A 17,979-nucleotide genomic window follows, 5' to 3' on the forward strand; every position below is an offset into this window, starting at 1 on the left:
TTTCCAGTCCCCACCCTCTTGATTTCAATATGTTAGTGATTTTCAGCTCGCAAAACATTAAACGAGGCCACAAACTTGAGCTAACATATTTATATGCTTGCTGGATCAAGCACATGAGGCACCATTTGCAAATATCAAAATGGAACGCCAAAGGTGGCCAGAAATGCCTTTAATATTGGGGTGGTCTGGAACCCAGTGTGTTGCCATGGTAACCAAACTGTTCACCTCGCATTGTGGAGCACATCTAGTAGAATCTTACTGCAAAGAATCGAACATTTCTGATTCAAATTGGCTGAGATATCTTTTTCATCATATTTGATCAAAATTTGGTTGTGTATGACATCACTGGTCTAATTTGCATATTTTAAAAACTTAAATATCTCTGGAACGAAGAGATATTTGAATGTAGTAAACAGCATTTTTCTTCTCACACAGGCTACTTGTTTGTGTTTTAAAATGGCTGCGATAGGAAAGATGCGATTTTCGTCATAGTACCACTTGAAATGTATTAGCCCATGCACGACTTGTGGACAAAGCGTGATGATGTAGGGTTTTTTGGTGTCGAATGTGGAAGAGAATTTGGTGGCTTTGATAGTATCACTGCAAAGTAATCTACAAAGGTTTCTTCGCAAGGTAAAGTTTAGTTTGCCTTCGATTTTTATCTCGGAAAGCAAGACAGGGACGTAGGCAGGATTTTTCAAAGATTGTCATGTCTTCCTGCACGCCGCGTTTTACGTTTTCGCCACCCGTTGTAGGTTGTTTGTTTAAAAAAGACTTACAAAAAGGGGGGGCCACGGGCACTCCAGGACTTCCCCCCCCCCCAGCTACGCCCCTGCAGGAGACCATGATGTAGATCATCGTCTCTTGCAGAAAGTTGGGAAAACAGTGTTTGTTTATATTTTACTCTCTGGCCTGTGTTACAGGCCGTAAAGAAACCCTTTTGAATTAAAATTGCAATCTCTAAGGTCCGAAATTCGACAAGTCCAAAAAAACACCTAACCGTACAAGCCGAAGTGGCACACATTTCACGTTACGGGTGTCAATGCAGACGTCCCAGGAGACTTTAGAACGATAATTACATCCGACTGACATGTGAACTGGTTGCTGAGTTAAAAAAAAAGTCGGTTTTAGTAGAGCTTTGAAGTTAAAGAAAACAGTTGCTCCGATGTCGAACCAACAAAGTATAAATATTCAGAGTAAGATGGAGTGGTGTGTTCCTCAATTTTCGATGGGGCCCTAACATCAGAGAACGAATTAGCGAGCAGATATAAATCACGGAAATAAACTGTGAATACACTTTGTATGTTGCATATCTCGCTATACATCAACACGTGTCAATGTGCTAGCCTGCATTGGTGAAAATACGGCTCGGTTTACTTACATGGCATTATTTGGTTTGGTAGTAGCTGAAAGAAGGTCCAAGGAGGAATGGTGTGTTTGCAATGAACGTTACAAAAATGTGAAACTAGCTTTCTCAAGGGCAGCTATTTGCCTCCACTACTTCCATCCTCCAGCAGCAGTGTGTGATGTAGCCTAAGGGACCTTTTGATCTCTTATTTTGATATTTTACTTGCTATTCTTCCAAGCATGCAAACAAACGTAAACGAGAAAACTTAATTCAGAAAAAAATAAATAAATAAAATAAAATAGCGCCGCATCAAAAGGCATGTTCGACCTAATTTAGAGTACGCGAATGAGCCAATAAGAAAATTGCAGAGAAAAACTGACGAATGCGCTTTTCTCTCCCAGTTTCCCTTCAGCTTGTTCGCTCGACGGTCTTCAGCAGTCTGGCACATGGATTGTTCTGCGATGGGAAATTAGGTTAAAGTTGTTCACCCATACTTTCTCTTCATTCACCACGGGATATTAAATTTGCCGAAGTACATTTTCAACCTAATGAACTGAATTACGTCATCGAAACGTGAATACTCAGTGAAGTTTGAAAATAACTTTTCATAAATAGCCCCCGCCTCCAACGCTACAATTAATAAGCACACCAGCCCAAATATGCGATCGGAGAACCCTTACTCATTGATAACTGTTTTTGTGGTAGATCACCGAGTTAATAAATCATAACCTGTACTGAAGGAAAGAAAAAAATTTCACAATTTAAGACTTGGCCTGGGAAGCTCTGTGAAGAGGAAAACGAGGAAGAAAAACCCTAAGGCCAAGCGTGTAAATTGCGTGCGTTTTGTTTGAAAAGCTCATGAACAATCATTTTATTAGTTGCTAATGCTAAGGAACGAAGAAATTCACGAGACGCTCAATAGAAGCCGGACGAAATATAATAATTTGAACTCAAACAAGTAGTAGGGAGACATTGGGTTATCTCGCGATTATCTTTTCTGCTATAAAGGATTAGCCGCGGGTAAGCTTTAGGTATTCGCGTAGTAACTACAGATATCTGCACACGTTAAGTATTTCCTTGGCGTTTTCCATCGTACACTCACTCACTCACTCACTCACTCACTCACTCACTCATCCTCTTCGCTCCTGTGATTGGAGCATGAGGCTATATATTTTTTTGACCGTGCAGTCACCATAACACTTCCGCTGTCTCAGTCTGGCCCTTCGCAACAGGGATTGGTTTTGTATGAAAACTTTCGACCCAGTTTCAATGCTGCCTTATACAGGTAAACAAAACTCCTGTTAGTAATCAAAAAGGGGAGGGAGATGGAGAAAATCGAATTCAAGCGCCGACTCCCCCCCCCCCCCCCCCCCCCACCACACTCCATCTCTCTCCCCTGTAAACGCCTGCCACGCTGGCAAATTGAAAGGAAACTGAAGTGATGATACGAAGGCCAACCCATCATAACGTAATGCAGATGTGAACCCCACAATAAAACTGAGGAAACTTTACAACCCACCCAACCACAGAGACAGCTCCTGCTTTATTAGTTCATTAGCCCGTCGCATAAGAGCAGAGCATTTGAAGAAACTACATCACAACAAGACATTTCATAACATTTAATTTGTTGGTTCGTAACCAAGTTACAACTTGGGTCGTATTTCTTGTACATATAATTCAGTACTTGTACATAAATTTGTACTGTTCCTTTGAATAAGTTACGTATGACGAATACAGCGTCGAAATTTACTGTGAAAAGCACGAATAATACAACAACAATAAACATTGCTCATTTCTTTAACAGTTATTTCCCTCTCCACGTACGGTTAAAAAATATGCGTTAATAATCTTTTGGTGACATAACTGTCATATGAACGCTGTGGTTATAAAACAAGCCTCAGCTGATCCTCTATACAAGCACTCTGAGAGGCTATGTAACTACAACTAATTCAACTAAAATAATGATTAAACACTACAATTTCTTAACTTACATTTAACCATACTTAGAGCTAGTTCGGCACTATTGCCTAGATCATTGTGTTCTGGTGTTGCCTTGCCTCATACGGACGGTAGATTAGAGTCGTGACTGTTTCCTTGATGATAACCAGGAGGTGTGCTCTTTGAAGGAAATAGGAAAAATAGGTAAACACTTAGTACATGTGTCTACTGTTGCTTTCATAATGGGCAATGAAGAACTATGTGAGTAAACAGCATATACCTTAATTGCTAAAGGATGTTTCGTTCAAACGTTATATCTCTCTTGATATGCTATTCCCATGTGCCAAACGTTTTACTCCGAGATACGTAATTTCATCCCAACTCGGGCTCACTTTCCAAAAAAGTTCATATTTCAGCTTTTTATCCTTTAGATTGATCTCACCTTTCTTCACATGGTCCACACTCAATTTACCTAATACAGAAATGCTTTCAATTTGGCTTGAAAAAAGCAAAGGGGGATAGAGTTTTGCATTAATTTCAAAATTGCACTTCGCTTGTCAACTTATTGCTTTCTAACAGCAATGAAATTGTAGCGTAGTTTTAGCAGCAATTGCTTGAACTACACTACAAACCTCAAATGTTAACGAAAGATTAAAACAAGGTACCCATACAAAAACACAAGACCCTTGATAGTTTTTCTTGTGGCGCATCTGCCAACAAGTCACAGTATAATGTCATCTTGCAACCGAAACACGTAACAAGTTATTCACTTCATCATAGCATTGATGTCAATAGTTGCATAAAGAATAAAAACGCGCCACCGTTCTAAAACGAAAAAGATTGACCTGGAAATATGAATAATGTGCCTTCGTCGACTTGTTTTTTCCAATCCAAAACAAAGACTAAGATAACATGTGAACACGAGTGATGCATGTCTTACCTGCCGTTGTGATGTGCCATTCTGGAAAGGAGTTAAGTTTGTAATGTGAGGCATCATCGAGATTGAAGTTTTAACACTTTTAGAGCTCTTTCCAGTCTTAAGGCTGTTCTTGGCTAGTGAGTGAAACAGTACCAATGTAAGACAAAGAAGCAGAGAGAAGAGGCAGTAAATCACTTTAAAAGAACTTTAACAAGATAGGAGCAAATGAGTAAGTTTCCTGAGCACCATAGCTTAATGCAAAAACACTTATGAAAATGTTTCTTCCAGCTATCATGATCTGAAACCATGTAATTGCTCAGAAAAGGCTAAAGCGGTAAGTATAAAGTTCTATAAACCGCTGTCTTCTCCAGGAAAAACAAATGCAAAAATTTGTACTTTGAACACAACACAATAGTGTACACATTCCTGCTGAATATACAATTACCCATGAATAGCTATAATCTCAATACATTTTTAGCGCTCTGCGACTGAAACAACCGAGTGTCCAGACGAGACACGCAATCGGCTCAGCTGTTAGTAATATACTGTACTTATCTTGTAACTCCCAACAGGATCGCGGCAAAACTATATGACCAATCAGATCAGTTTTAGTTAATTATAAACACAACTGACTGGGAGACATTTCAATTGATCTCTGACTTACTGTCATAATGCCAGTCCCAGTAACACTTTTCAGGACAACATGCACCTTAACCCAGAAGATCACACTATACGAATTACTGGCACTCCAGACTTTCATCTAAACCGTACCTTCTGCTCCTGGTACATCGGGTAAATGCGGAAACTCATTCTCTCCTCTCGACCGTTCTCTCTCCTTTTCCTTGTCTTTATCCCGTTTCTTTTTGTAGTTTGACTCTAACGATGATCTTTCACTATGCCTGCTGCCGAGGTCAAAGTTACTTGAAGTTTTTTGATCATAATAAGAGTCGGATGTGGAATATAATGGTGTGCTATGATGATTTGGTGGAGGGACACTTGTCTTTTTAGAGTATGAAGGAGGCGTTTTCTTTAGTTTGCTGTCATTTACAACTCTGAAAAATATACAACAGATAATAGAAAGGCATTGCTACTTCCAAAATCACCGCAAAGCATGAAATCGCCCAAAAAGATTAAGACGATTTCCGCAGAACATTCGAGCAATAACGGCAAAAATTAAGTTACTAAAAAAACCTCATGGCATGGTAACATTTTGAACACAGTTAAGAACTTATCAAGACTTAAGCTCTCAAGCTGACCCTGTGAGGGAAAATTGAACATGAAGTTATCCTTATTTCAGTTAAAACAGAGGTTTCGCGTTAGTTAAAAACACAACAACACACGCTTTAAGCATTCTTAAGAGGTTTGACGAATGCTTGAGAATTTAAGCGCGGGGTTAGAGCTGAAGTGAGTTGTTTTAAATAGTATTCCAAAAGTTACCGTGCTATGAGTAGATTTTTAGTAAATAATTTTTGCTCGAACTTTGAGCAGAATCCGTCCTCAAATGTTCTTCTCCTGGTAGGGCATATTACTACATTCCAAACTAATGCATATTACAGTTTTTTTAATCATTGATTCCTATTGGCATACTTCTTTTACTATGGCCTTTGACAACTTGGATGCACAATTTTTCTTGGCAATTTTCTGGTATTGTATTACCAAAATACAGTACCCCTCATTTAGGCAAATACGTAAAAAGGGATACTTATGGCCCCTTTTCTCCCCAATAGCCAGAAACAGCCAGTACATTTACATGTATATTTTGTTTCTGATGTATTTATAATAATAATAGTAGTGATAGCATCTTGAACAAATTAAGGCAATTAACGTCCATACTTATTTACCTGAATGGAGGAGGGCCGGGTGGAGACTCGTGCCGAGGTCCAACCACACCTAATCCAATATTTGTTTTTGATAAACTTATGGCGTGTGAACTGCCACCTTTGGTCGATGTTCCTGGTGAAGTTGTAATTGTACCAACAGAGCCTCTTGACAGTGCTGCCCCAGTAGGCTCTGGCTGGGTAGGAAAATTTTGAAGCGTGCTAGCACTTTGTATAGGAGACAACTGTTTCCCGTGCGGGGGTCCAGTCACAAAAGTATCAAGCGGGACAGTAGGTGCCGAAGGTCCTGACATGCCACCGTATAAAGATGTCGGTACATTTGACGTCGAGGCACCTGCAGTAGAATGCAGGATGTGTGGAGGCGAGTTTGATTGGCGTGATGCTGCTGCGTTTGTTAGTTCTTGTTGTAATACAGAAGAACTTTGTGATGTTGATGGCAAATGAGAAGCCTTTTTACTCTGCTTCTCCAAGCTTGTACTCTCCTTATGCTCCTTGGGTTCTTTGTGCTTTTTAGTTTCTTTAACAACTTCTTTAGCCTCGGATTTCTTTGATTCCTTGGTTTCCCTTGCTTCTCTGTCTCGTTGATCTTTTGCATCACGTTCCTGTACAAAGAAAACAAGATAAATGTTCCTTACCTCCATTTTCATGTATGTACACAGCACTTGACACAGCGTTCTTGTTCACGCTAGTTTTTTTTAACCCAACAGTAATGTTCCTTTCAAACTAAACTCAAGTTTTTGCAACAAAACATAGGCAATAACCCTACTACTGTGTTTTCTTGAGAGCCTGTCAAGTATTCATCTCAAACAAAACAGAATGTTGATGTTGAAATAAAGAGTACAGGAAGTCGGGTGACTAATAAAGTTAGAAACACAGAGTTGAATTCTACCCTACATAAGCTGATTACTGTCGCTGTAATAAATTGTACTGAAATTACTGTACTCAAATCGCTCTAGTTTAACTAATACACAATAAAAGGTAAAAGGTAAAGTCTGAATAGTAGCTAAGTGGTTCATCAGGCTGGAGCTTATCCTGGTTTCTGTAGCATGAAGTGACTAGGAGTATTTCTACATCCCCTTGGATGGGATGCTAGTCCATTGCAGGGCTACCCCCAGCATTAAGTTCACTGGTACCCATTTATAAACCTGCATGGGGAGATGCACTGTGAGAGTAAAGTGTCTTGCCCAGGAACACAACACAGTGTCCCTGGCAAGGACTTGAACCCAGACTACTCAAACCAGAGCCAAGCGCACTAACCATGAGGCCACCGCACCTTCCAGTAGAACTAAAGCACGATGCTATAACCAAATTATCAGTACCTTCTCCTTCCTCCTTTTTCTTCTTGCTTTTTCTTCTGCACTTTCATCTTTGGAGTCATGCCTTCCATTTATTGACTTCAGAAGGGGATTCTCTGCAGTTTCTCTGGTTATTTTTGCTTTAAGTTCTTGAGCAAACTTCTCACCAAAGTTATCTTTCTTGAAAAAGTCATGTTTTAGAAGCTGTGAACAATACGGTCTCTCACCAGGGTCCATTTTGAGACACAGCTAGAATAAAAGGAAACAAATGTTTTGAATCAAGGACCTGATGCTGCTTAAAATTTCTTAAAAAGTCGTTTTTGGCACATTTGAAGTAATTACACATGACAAATTTTGTACATCATATTCCAAGTAATGTACTACAGATTCACTCTTTTATAATGAAACAAGATAATAAAGAATGACAAAAAACTGTGTGGAGCTAAGTAATCTCTCCCAAAGAAAACTGTAAACCAGATAGAATTAGCTTCTTGAGTTGTAAGCTTTTCAACATATGTAAGTACATCACAATAAGGTTACTGTGGTCTAAGAAAATTTATGAGGAGCCCAATGCAAATGTCCTAACCGTGAAATCCTGGGTGCCCAGCACTTATAAGGTTATAATTATGAGAAAAGTAAGTTTTTCCAGTTGCCCAAAAGGAAAAAGTTAGTCGCCTTTGACACCTGGGCACCTCTAGGGCATAGCCCTGCTTCCATAACATAGCACAATTTTGTATTTAGAGGTCACAAGACAGGCCATTTTAAACATATATATAATTTAATCTATTAAGCCACAAAAATAATAAAAGTGGAAGGGTGAGTGGAAATCTTCAAAAAAATATATTCCTTGTGAGTCTTGTAAGCTATAATTAATCGTGCTTTGTGCAATGAGAGATGTACATTACTGCAAGCAATCAGGCTATTTAATTGCAGCCAATAGAATTTAGGGGAAAAAATACACCCACTCCCACTTCCATATAAGGGCATGATCATGATTGCTGTTGTCACTGTCATAATTTCTTGCTGTTTTCAAAATCATCAATAAACAATGTAACTTGGCATCATAACACAAGTGTGAGTTGGTCCAACTAAAGTACCCTGGTTAATCTACTGTGGTGGCTTGAGCTACTGTAGTCTAGTTTTTAAACCAGTGTCGACCCTCCAATGAGTTCAGTACTTTCCCCTTTCCAGCACCTAAGCTTTGGGAATCTTATTCTACAAATAGCATTTACCTAATTCTATATTTGTCACCAAACAAATGAGAATTTTAAGACACCAGCTGGTTCATGCCAAACTCACCTTCAGTATGTCCATGGCAGCAGAAGAAACCCTGTGAAACCTTTTCTCAATGGGTTCCACTTCTTTTACTTCTGGTAGCTTCATGCCAACAAACAGGGGATTTCTGTGGAAAATTTCTCTGTGCCTGTTTGTAAGATTACCTGCATGGCAAATAGCAGGACGTCATAGCAAATAAGTCTTACTTTGATAAAGGGGTCTTCGTTTAAAATCATCATCTTTCCCTATAGCCTCTAGTAAGGCATAGGGCCACAATAGTTTAAAATAACATTAACAAAAGGTCTGGACAGCAGGAAGTTCACAATAAGTTTCAGATCCAAAACAACTATTCTAAATTTTACACACATTTAATTGATCAGGTTACACTATATTACAGCTCAAGATAAAGAAGCTTTGTTCATCCTATGGTAAAACCCTTCACTTAATCAGTAACTTAAATATGTCAATTTAATTGTGTAAGCCTATTTTATAATTTATATATATATATATATATATATATATATATATATATATATATATATATATATATTTACATATTATGTATGCTCATTAGCATGTACTAGTTATTGATATTCAATTTGTATCTTCTCTAATTTTTGCACTGAAACCTGAAACATGTTTGTAAAATTTAAAATTGTTGTTTTATATCTTAGAAAAATAATATCTGTCAACAAAGCCCACTTTACACTGTCATGAATAAAAGTTAGTTAATTAATCAGCATTAAAAATTCATGGCAACAAATTTTAAAATTTCTCCAATTTGTTCTTAGTTTTATGAATTCTTTAAACATCCAGTTTTGATTGTTATTTTCCTTTGTTCCAGATTATGATTATGAATACGTGAGCCCACAGAAAGCTAAAAATCAAATTGGTTCAAAAAATGTTAACCTACTTGTAAGAACTGTAAAGTTACACCACAACATCAGAGTTCCCATTAATCCACAGGTGTGCATCTTATACACACAAAAAATGAAAAAGACACACAATTTTTTGGCAAATTGCGCCCCTGGGATGCCGTAAAAAAAGTTCCAAAAATTTTAGGTAATAGGCAAACGACCCCTGAAAAACAAAAAAAGATACACCAACTCTTTGGAATTGGGGGTCCCAAGGACCCTTAACTTTGAAAAACTAGTGGGAACTTTAAAGATGCATTTTAACATTGTCCATAAAGCTAAATTGGTAGGTCAATATACAAAGCAGCTTTTAGCGGGAAATGCAAACATCAGGTCCACCAGCTAATGACTTGTTTACTAACCAATCTTGGTAATGATATGATAAAGTTGATCAATATCTGAATCCCCAGGAAACAATGGCTCTCCTGTTAGCATCTCCGCTAGTAAACAACCTACTGCCCACACATCTACAGCTCTATAATATGACAAACAAAATGATACATTAGCAAGACATGTTTCAAACATTATATGGTGAGTGAACGAAATCATAAGACATGCATTTATGGCCTTAAATTGATTTGAGTGATTTTTGGGCCTCTATTAGAAGTCATATTAGCTTCAAGAGTGTAGCTCACTTAGAGCAAAAGAACGCACATTTCTTTGACCACCTATTCATAAATTCAGTCATATTTACTGTTATAACAATCATTCATTAGGGACAGCTAAGTTTTAATTAACAACTGTACTTGATAAATTCAGAGGAAGAATTGAAAAGATAACTAAATGCACCAAATGCTACATTCTAGGCAATTCTTTTGCACAAATAGCTCGCCATTTTGTTGTCAGTGCCACTTCAAGACAAGCTGCACAAGATGTTGCTTACTGTAACAACCCTGAGCAACACAAGATCCCTGCAAGTAAAATTTGATTCTGCTTTATGCAACATCTGCTGCAATGAAACTGCAAGACATGTTCATTACAGGGGTGTTACACTTGTCTAGCAATTTTCTGTTGCAACAAAATTGTGGTACAAGTCTTGGGAAAACAAGAAGATCTGTTAGATCTTATAACCGCGCTTTTAAAATTTAACTGTTTTCTTAGTACTACAGTCGCAACGCAGTGCATATTCCAAAGCAATCTTTGATGATTCATTGATTACTGTAGACATCACAGCACTTGATCAACATAAACTTTATTATCGCACCATCAGTCGTAGCCGTTGTGACATCTCCGATGACGTAATAGTCTTAATCTGGAAGTTTCTTCGGGATATGTATGGGCATGAAGATACGAACACTATTGCAAACCGCTTTCTTTCTTTAAAGTCACGATTAAATTTAATTGTTTTTTTCCCTTGAGTTAAGGGTTAGCAAAGAAGTCACACGAGTCACATAATTCAAGAATTGCGTTATCTACGGCTATCTTTAGTACGGTGGTTATTTCCCTATCAATGACGTAATCTTTGCACGTTCTGACACGTTCTTTGCTTGGCTTGCAAATATTTAATTTTCTTTCCGATCTATGAACTCGCTGCGATGAAACAGTCAAAGGATTTACTTCATTTGCCTAAAACCGCAAGAAATACTCGCAAAATTACAAATAAATTAATGACCGTCGCTTCTGCCGAAATAAACTTGCAAAGTAAACACGATCTTATTTGTCACGTAGCGAAAGTGAAAGCTGCAACGTCAGCGCATTCCATGGCTGACGTAATACCTTTTTTCAGCGTATTTATTATTCCCTTTAAATCCAACACTTTGATAAAGCGAAAAGAAAATATATTTTACCCACAAAAAAGAAAACAATATCCGTAAAATTGTCCGTGTGTTTATGTTTTAACAGCTTCTGGCGGAAAAACGTCACACGTTGCGTGACTCAAAGTTTGGCCGAGCGGAGGTCTGCGTCTGGTCACCGACAAAAAAAAAAAAAAATAATAAACCACGGGTAAACCTAGAACCGTGCTCGGCCCATGGCCGCGCTGTTAAAAATGCCCAGTGTAATAATGTCTTTTGTTGATCTGATCGTGGATAACACAATAAATATGCTTCTCCATTGTGAGAGCTACTCACAATACTACTCAATACTAACACTCACAAATCGAGAGCACACGATAAAATGAGTAAATGAGAAACTGTAGATATTTTTTGGAGTTGATTTGTGCCTTACCTGCCATATTTAGTGTCTCCTACAAGTAGCTCAGGAGCTCTATACCATCTGGTAGCTACGTAATCTGTGTAAACCTCACCTGGGCCAGTAGCTATATCAAGAAGACACAATCATGTTGTTAACTTTGAACCTAATAACCACACTTTTTACCAGCACAAGAAATCTAATTTACAGCACAACAACAAAAGATCTTTTTTCCTTGTAAAATAATGGTCAGTTACAAGATACATTGAGATGTCTTGTCACTTTAAGAGTTTTTGTGTACCAACAACTGCTTGGTATAAAATGGAGGAGTACATTCTCAAACTTTTATAAGTCGCACATGCTACAGCTTCCATGACAGTTAACAACAAAATGTGGAGATTTCTCTCTGGTTGTGAGCCACCACCAAAAAAAAATACAGAGGAATAACAAAGATGTTCAGGAAGCCAACAAAAATTATAATAACAAAAGATCACAAACATTTCAAAACAGCTGGAAGAAAGGGAGGCCATGGCTGGTTTTCCAAAAAGACATTATGTTTTAGTCTTTCTCTTTAGTTAACACCCTGTTAAAAGTTGAAGATGTATATATTCATATGAATACAACTATAGAAAATCCAGGGACACTTTATTTGGTCCTCAGCAACTAGGAAATTAAGGATACTGGCCCAGCTGACCAGCAGGCAATGAAGTTAAGATTAAGCCCGAAAGTTTGGTCTTTGGTAAAGAGAAATGTTTGATTATATAATAAATCTGCTAACAAACATCTTTGGTAAATACAAGTGTCGCTGTATATTTACATTCATCATTAACTTTTTTTATTTTGACTATGAGTTTACCAAATAAAAATAGTTCAAATGCTAGTAAGAATATACAGCAATACTACATACAAGTATACAATCATGTAACAAGATGTACAAAAGGTACATGAATAATACTCACCTAGAGTTCTGGCAAAGCCAAAGTCACACAGCTTGACTACACCAGACTTAGATGACACCAAAATGTTCTCTGGTTTGACATCTCTATGGATAATCTAAATTCAAAAAGAAGAAACACAGAAGTGTTAAATGTACTCATGAGTCTTTCATGTTCAATATGTTGGTCAGTCGTCAGGGGCAGATCTAGGATTTTTCTCACGAGGGGGTGCCCACTAATGAAAGGTGTAACTGACTGGTAAGGTAAACAAATTTTAAAAGCGAATACAAAACTAGAAGGCTTCATCTCAGGGGGGGGGGGGGTGCACACCCCCTACACCCTCCCCCTAGATCTGCCCCTGGTCCCATTAAACAAAATACTTACATTATGATTATGGCAGAATTCAAGAGCCCTCAGCACTTGCCATAACACCTTGCGGACATTGTTCTCATCCAGGCCATTAGGATATCTCTCCAATTCATCAAGCACTGTATGATCCACAAATTCAAACACAAGGAACAGCCGCTTCTTTCGACGGAAAACCTCTATCAAGTTAACAAGGTTGTCATGTCGTAATTGCTGAAACAGAAAGTCAAAGAAAATTTGAAGACCAAACTTTTCATGACTTCTTACCAACTTATATGTCTATATTTCTAGAACTTGATGGAACCGCAGAAATAGCACAAGCTGTTGGCATAATGATGGCATGAGCAAAGAGAATTTACATTTTGATGATCAAAGGAAACAAGTTATTTTCTTTTTTTTTCCGTCACAGTATCTTCTAAAAGATAGAAAACCTGTTCCAAGTTTCTATCGAGTTTTAGTACAAATCTACTAGCGTTCTATCATGAATGCCGTTCTCTGATTGGCTATGCTACTCTCTATCTATTGTGTTGTAGAGAGTGAGTAGCATGCTAGTGTATGTTAGTTAACAAAGTGACTGCCACTTCTTGACATTTTCAAAGTGTCTGTGAAGAGGATTAAGGTAAAACAATGAGATTATTCGCTCTCGATTTCTATGCGTGATAACTAGCTCGTTCTACGCCCTCGTCAGCTATCATGAAAAAGAAATCTCGAGCTCATAACCTAATTGTTTAATAGAAACACCACGAAAGTTTGGTAGAACTTGAAAAAGCTGTGGAAACACTTGCCTATTGGCTTGTATTCCCACAGCAACTCTCGTTCTCTCAAACTTCCGCTCATGTTGCTATGACTCGATATAAATACAGAATGTGTTTTGTATGAAGCCCTGTCATGTGACATGTGTCAGAGCAATGAAACAGCAACATAAAAGTCAATAAAATGATGGCCAGCAAGATGACTTCTGTTGAATTTTCCAGACCACCTTACTGTTTAACTACATTGTCCCAGCACTGCTTCCTTCGTGTACAAGACCTAGACTGCTGGTCTAGCCAGAATTCAAACCCATCGACTGAGGTAATTAGACATGACAGTAATAAATTATTTATTACAACAAACTGGAATTGCATGTTTCTATACACACAGTTTGCTATAAAGAATAATTCAAGGAATCTTTTAAAAATTAAAAACAATGGAACACTTCATGAAATGCTTTCACTGCAAGCTGCATACAGTGGTAGTATCATTACTGGCCAGTGTACCACATAACAAATAACAACTGGAGAAAAATTACAGTGTGAATGCAAACAAAAATGACCAGAATTGAGATTAGGTGTGCAGTGATAATGCCCTCCTGGGGTAACGTGTGAAAGTTACACCCTGTGAAACAGTAATAAATAATTAGATCACGCCACTACCAGCTTTCAACTCAAGATAAAAGAGGCTATCCATATTCAAAAAGAACTACCTTGCCTCATTACACCATGTAAATCTAAAAGTATCCTTTTAATTTACACCTTTTCATGTTCTGTTGTTACTATTTGTCTTAATTAGCATTTTTGCCTACTTATTATTCAACTTGCTTTGTAATCATTCATTCAAGTGAAGATGACAGAAGTTCTGTCGAAACATGTCTTTTAAACTTAAAAAATTGGTCGCTTTCCTTAGAATCTCTAATAAATAATTATGATAAAAGTATGCAGTTAAAACTCTCTACAACAGCCAACCCTTTAAAAAAAGGAGCTGGGCTTCTTCAAATACTGAATAGAAAGTGTTCAGAACTTAATATCAGTCCCAGCCCTACAAGCGTGCTCTGAGCATTTTGATGGGGTTATAAATTATATTACTCACCCCAAACAAGTTATGAAACACAAAGGAAGGTGTTTACTACTCAAAATATTGGCTGAAGAGAAAATTTCCGTTAACATAAGTATTGTATAATAAATATTTGAAACTTCGAAACTGATATTGATAATTAAAGGATTTCAAACTTCTAGTAGGTCTCTGTTCTTCGCAAGAAGAAAAGAAACGGAAATTTTTCGGAAATGATATCACATCATGATGTTGTATGCAGAGCGACATTTAAGACGGACCAGAGAAAAATAGATTAGTAATGGCTCACTGTGGGAAATGAAAACCATGTACAGGATGTGATTAGAACAAGACGGTCTACCCCACAGAGAACATTTAAAACTTTAACACTACATGTAGTTTTTGCCATTATATTAAAGTTTACTAATTGATTTGAAAATGCTCCTAGCCACAACTAATACATTATTATTTTTGTAACTAAAAATCCACTTTGCATCAAGATTTTGAAATTAGCCATCGATTGTTCAAAAAAACAAATTTAAGCATCGCATTTTTACCAATACTATTTTTCCTTCTAAGCAAACTCAAATCAGCATTTAAGATATATGTTCGTAAACAAGAGCAGAAAAAGTAGGTTTACGTCGTGACCATCTGTAAATAATTTACACAAATTCAAACGAAATTGGCATTTTGCATGCATGTACGTAAACTCTTAAATTCTTATCGTAGGTAAACAAGTTCAAAACTTACCTTGAGCATTCTTATTTCTCTCAGTGCTATTTTCCTCACCATCTTATCGTCTTCAGATTCTATGAACTTCTTGATCGCCACAAGTTGATTCGATTCCTTGTGCCTGCATTTCATCACCATTCCGTACGAGCCTTCCCCGACTAAGCCTAAATTCTCGTACTTTTCCATCGAGCGATGATCAGGTTATTTCCATGCACGTTCAGTGAGATATTAGTTAAACATGGTCATGACAACGGAAAGAGGCACTGGCGAAATTGAGCATTCCAAAGCTCTCTAGGCGGCAGAAATCAACAATGATCAACAATGATCAAAAACAAGAAAGAGAAGTGACACAGGGCGACAAGATTCCGATTTTCAAGCAACACTTCAAGAAACCTTGCTTGTATGTAGTCGGCTTCCTTTATCGGGTTTCTTTCACCAGCACTAACTCTTCAGCCCTTCACACGTCCATTGTTCTTCTCTCTACTATCGAAGGACAAACCAGATCTACAGCTGTAAGAGTCAAAACGTGTAGTAACGTACAATAGAAAACAAAGCCAGGGATGTCACAATCGAAACTAGTTTCTGCAACTCAGACTCCCCCTTGACAATGCAAAATAAATGCTAGTTCGATAGTAATCAGGACCTGGGAACTGTAAATCAAGTTTGTGGTATCAACGTTTTTTTCCAACGGCCTGCTTTCGTACAAACACAGCAGAGATTTGGCAACGTCCAAATAACAGCCGATCGACAGCGTTCGTTGTACTACACACTTTTCCTCGAGTCCACTCTCTAAATATTCTTTCTAATGACCATCCACTGGAAGTTGCTTTTTTTCCTTTGAGCACAACGTGTTTCACGGGGATTTAGTGCGAACCAAAACAGTAAAGAATATGAGCAGTCTCCGATCACAACCTTTCCGCCATGACGGAGTTTTCAAGTTCCTCGACATCACCTCTCGGCTCTTTTTTCATTGTTGCCATAGTAATCCCATTGTTTATCAATCGCTAGTGCCAGACTTCTTTTGTGACCGATCGGCTTTTTATAATCAGTCAATTGTATTTATTTGTTTATTTGTTTATTTGTTTATTTATTTATTTATTTATTTATTTATTTATTTATTTATTTATTTATTTGCTCATTTGCTTACATGTGTTTTAGGCCGTCCTGCAGCGCAAAATAGCATTCAGGTTGAAAACCGTTCGTCCATTATTTCCATTGTCATGAAGGCAATATTCCGTGCAGATTGTCATCATAGGACTGACTGACAAGTTCTGAGATTATTGAAATAATAAATATGTTCGCGCTGCCATTATTGTTTGGAGACATTTGGAAATAGGCTGTGCTCTAAATGTTGGAAAAAGGCCGTCACTCTCACACAAATTACATGTAAAACTCTTAGTCCGTCTGGAGACCTCTACTACAGTTGGACCTCGCTATTCGAAACCAGAAAATAGTTCGAAATAGCCAATAGTAAACAGCAGAAGGGCAAATCCAAGAAAAAAGGTTTGGAGTTCGAAATAACGGGGAATTCGAAATAACCGGGTTCGAATTAGCCGAACCCAACTGCATTTCCTTTCACGCGGAAAAATGTCACTTTCGACAACATTTTAAATTCACAAAAATTTTGAAAACTTTTTGTACCGTTCCTGTCTTAAGTTTCATGTCAAGCTGTCTCTTGTTCAAAGAACTCTATTAATTGCTGAACTGAAATATGACACGAGTATTTTTGGAACTTGTTTAAACATATACTAGAAATGAAAATATTATGACATGTGTTTACAACCAACAGATCAGTTGTTCAGTTAGCCATATGTCTGGCTTCAACACGAGTAGTGACACAGCCTTTTATGGACTAAAATCACTATACGAGATCCAAGCAAGGTATCCGTTTTCAAACTGAGTACAAAAGTTCAGTCATAAAGTGTAGAGTTGATCACTGATCTCAACCATCACATTTTAAGAATTTAAATAACAACAACAACAACAATAACTTTATTAATGTGTCAAATACATTCTAGCCGAGGATAAAAAACCCTCTACTAATAGGGGACACATAAAATAAATAAAATAAATTAAAATTTAAAAACCTAAATTTGATATTTACAATAAAAAGAGACTAAAATTTAACTACATTATGTACAGTAATTCCAACAATTCTAAAATAATTCATTCGTAAGTAGATCATGTGCTACATAAAACACAGTTCTCGCATTCATGTTCAATTTTCTGTGAAAGATTAGTTAACGTGATCTGTCTTTTAAAAGATTGTAGAGACGGTAAGTTTTTTAACTTAGTTGAGAGTCGATTCCACAGCATAGGTCCAATATATCTTAGCGAGTGTTTCCCATAGGTGACAGTATTAAATCTGGGAATGTGGAAATCTGCGCTTCTAAGGTTGTAAGTAGAACTTTTCAATGAGAACAAATTTTTGACGTTTGGAGGACACAAATCATGCTTCACTTTGAACATCAAACAAGCTATAT

The 17,979-nt window shown here is 37.4% G+C and overlaps 1 protein-coding gene across 1 annotated transcript; it reads right to left on the reverse strand.

The window, feature by feature from the left end:
• Positions 1-2,724: 2,724 nt before the first annotated feature.
• LOC145498629 (uncharacterized) lies at positions 2,725-16,455 on the reverse strand. The gene is made up of 11 exons (XM_081478530.1): positions 15,515-16,455; positions 12,977-13,171; positions 12,617-12,710; positions 11,694-11,784; positions 9,890-10,002; positions 8,638-8,777; positions 7,363-7,587; positions 6,047-6,645; positions 4,977-5,257; positions 4,227-4,339; positions 2,725-3,466 (listed from the first exon to the last, which is right to left on the reverse strand). The coding sequence occupies exons 1-11, from the start codon at positions 15,680-15,682 to the stop codon at positions 3,407-3,409; spliced, it is 2,079 nt and encodes a 692-aa protein (XP_081334656.1). The 5' UTR covers positions 15,683-16,455; the 3' UTR covers positions 2,725-3,406.
• Positions 16,456-17,979: the final 1,524 nt, after the last annotated feature.

This window comes from Orbicella franksi, chromosome 9 (assembly GCF_964199315.1).
Source record: "Orbicella franksi chromosome 9, jaOrbFran1.1, whole genome shotgun sequence".
Lineage (NCBI taxonomy): Eukaryota > Metazoa > Cnidaria > Anthozoa > Scleractinia > Merulinidae > Orbicella > Orbicella franksi.